We start from the raw sequence: 6,130 nt of genomic DNA, 5'->3' as shown, positions 1-6,130 counted from the left end.
TACACCAAGAAAACTGTTACATTGTGTGGTCCATTGCAAGCAGATCTTCTTGCCTCTTCCATAGGACGGGGCATCGCCGGATACAAAAGGAGACTTCAGTTATCACGTCTAGGGCCAGAGAGCCATAGTCCACTACTTTACAGGTTCGTCCCGCCACATCTTCTCATCATGGCTGAAGGCAAGTGTCATGTGCAAGGGGAGGAAGAGCTCAAATCAAGCTAGGGAAATGGGAACTCCCGGAAAGCTACCAACTTTGCCGGCAGTCAGGCACGCCCCCTGACTTTCTCAAAGTTTTATTCTGATAAGGTAGCTCTGTGACCTGCAAAGAATTATTGTAAATGTGGAAATTTGATTAATCTATTTCCGTTTAACCTTTGTTTGATCTGTAGAGAGAGGGAAAGGAGGTGCCTCAGAATAAAGACGTGAACCACTGACTTCTCTTTTGGATACAATGTATTTAAGATAACATATAAAATGTTCAACACGTTGTGGCAAGATAAATTGTACAAAAATACATTTGAGACAATCTACACAAGAAATATAGTTATCTACCATAATCTCCCCAAGACGACTAGCACGTAGTATTTAAATTAAATAAATAAGTCAAATATTTCAATGGTAAAATAAAACGATATATCTTTTTCGTGGAACAGAACAACCAGGGCAAAAAGTAGGCTTCAAATAAAAAAAGGATGTACAATTAAAAAAAATATATACAATCTCTTACATACCAAAAAATCTTTTAAAGAAATGTTTAATAATCTGTACAATTTATTGTAAACTTTAAAGCATACATTTGATCTTACATATGGTTATCGCTGTGTGCATTTCTCAACCTTCAATTACTGTACATAAATTCTATATACATTAGGATACTGAAAAGCTAAAAATCAAAACTTTGTATTGGTCAGGAAAATATATCTGATATGCAATTCTGTACATTATTTAAACGGCTCATTTGGATGTGACGATGTACACCAAATGCCACGCTTACATGCACAATTATGACAATATTTTCTTTTCCTTTTAAAACGCTGTTTGGCCACATTCGACTTTACATAAGGTGATAAGCAAAAGTCAAAAATAAAAGCGTTCCAAAAAAAATCAATACTACAACAATTAGACCGCAACAGGGATCACGAAGAAAATACCAAAAGGTTATCAACACAAATTGTGTGGAAAACCAATATACAATAATAAAAAAAGAGAATGAAATACAGCACAATGTATTCTTTGTCGAGCCACAGACGCAGATTAACAATAATGAGAGGGGACTGAGGGGCAGGACACACTTTGTATGAATGCGGGTTAGCCTTGCTTGTGGGCTGCACGTCTGTTGACAGCTCTCTAAATTACTTCTGCCATTCTGAATTGCCCATCAGTAGTCCGATGGCTTTCCCGAACCGCATTATGCCATTGTGTAACCATAGCTGCCACAGTGCAATGCCACCAGAAGCCTGTCCTTTAGGACCTTCTTACTTGGGTATTCAGGCAACTTCAGCATGTTGATACTGCGAAAGAAAGAACACTTCCATTAAATATGAAGTCTATGAGACAGAGTGCCTGATTGTTCTGTGAGCACCGCGCGGGATAATTGACATGCAACTCTCCTCTCAAATCTGCATCGAAATTGGAAAACCTTGAAGATGCTACATTTATGAAAGAGGAAAACAGTGCTGCACTGTGGAATCCTTTTAGCATGTAAATGAGTTGGAGAAAAACTTCCCTTAGCTCAAAAATGCTAGGACTGGCGACAATGTGGCGTTGTTCTGAAAACTGTCTCTAGTAATGATTTTTTTTACTCAAACTGTTTCATTAAATAAGGAAAGCCTTACAACATAACAGAAAGCACAATAACACAATAATGAATTCTTTGATAGCAGTTCACAGTATGAAAAGGACCAAGACATGCAAGTAGAACAAATGAAAATACATTAAACACACTGCCTTTATTAAAGGTTGGGTTCGAGTTTTATAACATATGGATAGAAGAAAAATGAATTCAAAAAGGCCTAGTCACAAATGCAACTTTACATGCGTAGATTTTCTCACCTGTAACTTACTACTGCACCAAGCAATAACTTTACAGGCTGTAGCGAGTGTGGGGGATTTTGGTGATATCGAATATGCTACTTACCAGTATGCATCTGTTCTTGGCATGTAGGGCTGCTGACATTCATATCTGTGCATAGATCACCGCCTAGTGTTGGGTCCGGATGATTGTATATTGTTGTCCTGGAAGAGTCTTCGAAGTATCACGAGATAGGTGGCTCCTCCCCTGGACTACAGTGCGCATGGGCATCCTCTCCATCCTCAGATTGTTTTTCGCCATTGTGGCAGTGATGGAGTAGATACAGTAAGTGATGACCATGCTATACAGTAATTCTGAGTGCTGCAGCCGCTACAGGTGCCGGGGAGGAGGGTGGGCGATATGAATGTCAGCAGCCCTACATGCCAAGAACAGATGCATACTGGTAAGTAGCATATTCGGTTCGAGGCATGTGGGCTGCTGAATTCATATCTGTGCATAGATTACATAGCAGTCCCTCCATTAGCGGCGGCTGCCCGTGTCAGCTGCAGCAGTCTGAAAAAGGGTCTTGAGAACAGCCTGTCCTACAGCTGCCTGCTGTTTAGAATGTACATCTACACAGTAGTGTTTGGTAAATGTATGTATAGTGGACCATGTGGCTGCTCTACATATTTCCTCTAAAGGAATGTTCCCTAGGAAAGCCATGGACGCCCCTAACTTTCGTGTTGAGTGGGCTCTTGGAGGAATCGTTAACGTGCGTTTAGCTTTTTGATAGCAAATTTGAATACATTTAACGATCCATCTGGCTATCCCTGCTTTGGAAATGGCGTTGCCCTTGTGTTGTGGAGAAAAGGCAACAAACAGTTGTTTTGTTTTCCTAAAATCCTTCGTTCTGTCTATAAAGTACATGAGGGCCCTCTTTACATCTAGTGTATGGAGCATTCTCTCTGCGACATTTTCTGGATTTGGAAAGAAAACAGGCAGTTCAATAGTCTGATTCATGTGGAACTGCGATATCACTTTAGGCATGAATGTGGGGTTGGTACGTAGTACAACTCTATTTGCGTGAACCTGTATGAATGGCTCTTGAATGGTTAGGGCCTGGAGTTCACTAACTCTTCTCAACGAAGTGATTGCCACTAAGAAAGCTACTTTCCAGGTGAGGAATTGAATCTCACATGAATGTAGAGGTTCAAAAGGTGGACCCATCAATCTGGTGAGGACCACATTCAGGTTCCACACCGGTGCCGGTGGGTTTGTCGGAGGAATCACTCTTTTGAGTCCCTCTAAGAAGGCTTTGATGGCAGGCACTCTGAATAAAGAGAGGTGCTGCCTGTTCTGAAGATAGGCTGCTATTGCGGTTAGATGTATATGGATGGAGCTGTATGCCAGATTGCATCGGTATAAGTGTAACAGGTAACAGATGATGTTCTGAATGGATGCATCCAGCGGATTAATGTCATTGTTTTTACAGTAAATGACAAATCTTTTCCATTTAGCCGCATAGCAAGCTCTGGTCGTGGGTCTCCTGGCCTTTTTGATGATATCCATACATCCTGGAGGCAGGTTCAGGTAGCCAAACTCTAAGACTTCAGGAGCCAGATCGCCAGGTTCAGCTGTTGCGGATCTGGGTGCTGAATTTCGCCATGGTTCTGTGTTAAAAGTCTGGGTGTTAGCCGCAGTCTTTGATGTGGCACCACGGAAAGTTCTAGCAACGTGGAGTACCATGGCTGGCGTGCCCACATTGGAGCAACCAGGATGAGTGTCAGTGAGTGTTGCCGTAGTTTGCGTGCCACTAGCGGTATTAATGGCGCTGGGGGAAAAGCGTAGGCAAATCTGCCTGACCAGTTCATCCATATCGCATCGCCCTGCGACTGTGGATGCGGGAACCTGGCGGCAAAGCTTTGGCATTTTGCGTTTTCCCTTGTGGCGAATAGGTCTATCTCTGGATGACCCCACTGCTGGAAGTACGGTTGGAGTACTGATGGATGTAGCTCCCACTCATGCATTTGGTGGCTGTGTCTGCTGAGCAGATCCGCCATTTGGTTGTCCTTGCCCGGGAGGTGTTCTGCCATGAGGAACATGTTCCTCTGAATGGCCCACCTCCACATGCTCTGAGCCAGATGAGACAACTGTGGAGAGTGTGTTCCTCCCTGCTTCTGTATGTAGTACATGGCAGTCATGTTGTCCGTCCGGATCAACACGACTTTGTTGCACAAGTGTACTTTGAATGCCTTCATTGCCAGGAAGATTGCCATCAGTTCCAGAAGTTGATGTGCATCTTCGTTTGCTGTGTGGTCCATAGTCCCTGCACTGTGTAATTGAGTACATGAGCTCCCCATCCCTGGAGAGACGCGTCCGCCGTCAGTATTATTTGTGGAACAGGCTCTTGGAACGGTCGGCCCTTGCAAAGGTTTTGTGGATTCCACCAATGCAGAGAGTTGTATGCCCGACCGCTCACCAACACTAGGTCTTTCAACTGTCCTTGAGTCTGATTCCATTGACGTGCCAAGCACTCCTGAAGCGGGCGCATATGTAGTCTCGCGTGCGGGACTATGAAGATGCAAGGAGGCCATCATGCCTATCAACTGAATGAACACTCGCGCTGGAAGGGAGTGTTGAGGTCTGAACTTCTTTATCAGCAGTTGCATGCTGTTGATCCTCACTAAATTTGGCTGAGCTTTGGCTGCCAGAGTGTCTATGGTCGCGCCCAGGTACTGCCGTACGTGGGCGGGTTGAAGATGTGACTTTGGATAATTCAGTGAGAATCCCAGACTGTGAAGAAGGTGAATGGTGTGGGATATGTGGCTGGCACACTGCTGGGCTGACTTTGCCTGAACCAGCCAGTCGTCCAGGTAAGGGAAGACGTGAATGTGCTGTCTCCTTAAGTGTGCAGCCACTGTCGCTAGGCACTTGGTAAAGACTCTGGGCGTCGTTGTGACTCCGAAAGGGAGGACTTTGAACTGATAATGCTGATCCTGAATAGTGAACCTGAGATATTTTCTGTGTGATGGGTGTATGGGTATGTGGAAATACGCATCCTTCAAATCCAGTGTTGCTAGGAAGTCTCCCTGACTGAGTAACGGCAGAACCTGCTGGAGGGTGAGCATATGAAAATGCTCTGACAGAATGTATTGGTTGAGAGGTCTTCGATCCAGTATTGGTCTCAGAGATCCGTCCTTTTTTGGGATCAAGAAGTACAGAGAGTACACCCCTGACCCTCATTGTTCTACAGGCACGAGCTCTATGGCTCCTTTCTGCAGCATACTTAGTACTTCCTGCTGCAATAATGCCAAGTGCTCTGCGGACATAGGACGGTGTCTTGGTGGTATGTTGGGTGGAGTGGATGTTAATTCCAGACAATATCCGTACTGGACAATTTCTCTGACCCACCTGTCTGTGGTGATGGATCTCCAGACTGGCAGGAACTGTTGGAGTCTCCCCCCGACCGGTGTTATGTGGTCGGGGGGCAGTGACAAGACGTCACTGTTTGCTATTGGCGGAGGACCTGGTGTTGTTGTGTCCTCGTCCTCTGCCTTTGGTGCTGGATCCACGATATCCACCCCTATTGCTCTTATTATAGGTACTCTGGGTACCTCCTTTATTGTACTGCTGCTGTGACCCCTGACCTCTAGCTGCTCCTCTATTCCCGGGCCGACGAAAGGAGCCACTCCGAAACTGCTGCGACTGTAGAGCCCCCATAGATTTCGCAGTTTCAGTGTCCTTTTTAATCTTTTCTAGTGTAGTGTCAACCTCGGGGCCAAATAAAAAGTCTGGGTTGACTGGTTGATTCAAGATATTAGTTTGAATTTCAGGTTTGAAACCTGATATTCTCAGCCATGCGTGCCTCCTCAACATCACACTAGTGTTGATTGCCCTTGCTGCAGTGTCAGCTGCATCTAGTGCGCATTTGATGGACGCATTTGTAATGAGTTGTCCCTCTCTGATGAGGAGCTCCGCTCCATCTTTGTAGGCATCTGGTAGGTGTTCTAGCAGTGTTTCTAAGGTATCGTAGTGTGACCTGTCGTATCTGGCCAGGAGTGCCTGAGTGTTGGCAATGCGCCAGATGTTTGCCGCTTGTGCTGCTATCCTTTTTCCCGA

The 6,130-nt window shown here is 45.0% G+C and overlaps 1 protein-coding gene across 2 annotated transcripts in view; it reads right to left on the bottom strand.

Annotated features, from left to right (window-relative positions):
* Positions 1-738: 738 nt before the first annotated feature.
* The window catches only part of HACE1 (HECT domain and ankyrin repeat containing E3 ubiquitin protein ligase 1), a 339,965-nt gene continuing 334,573 nt past the window's right edge, over positions 739-6,130 (bottom strand). For both annotated transcript variants that reach the window (XM_085611183.1, XM_085611184.1), the window contains exon 24: positions 739-1,511. In XM_085611183.1, coding sequence (XP_085467309.1) covers positions 1,409-1,511 — 103 coding nt within the window. In that variant the 3' untranslated portion in view covers positions 739-1,408. The remainder of the gene's footprint in view (positions 1,512-6,130) is intronic.

Source organism: Triturus cristatus, chromosome 6, assembly GCF_964204655.1.
Source record: "Triturus cristatus chromosome 6, aTriCri1.1, whole genome shotgun sequence".
NCBI classification, from domain to species: Eukaryota; Metazoa; Chordata; class Amphibia; order Caudata; family Salamandridae; genus Triturus; species Triturus cristatus.
The sequence above is the reverse complement of the archived record's forward strand: the minus strand, read 5'-3'. Positions and strand labels throughout refer to the sequence as shown.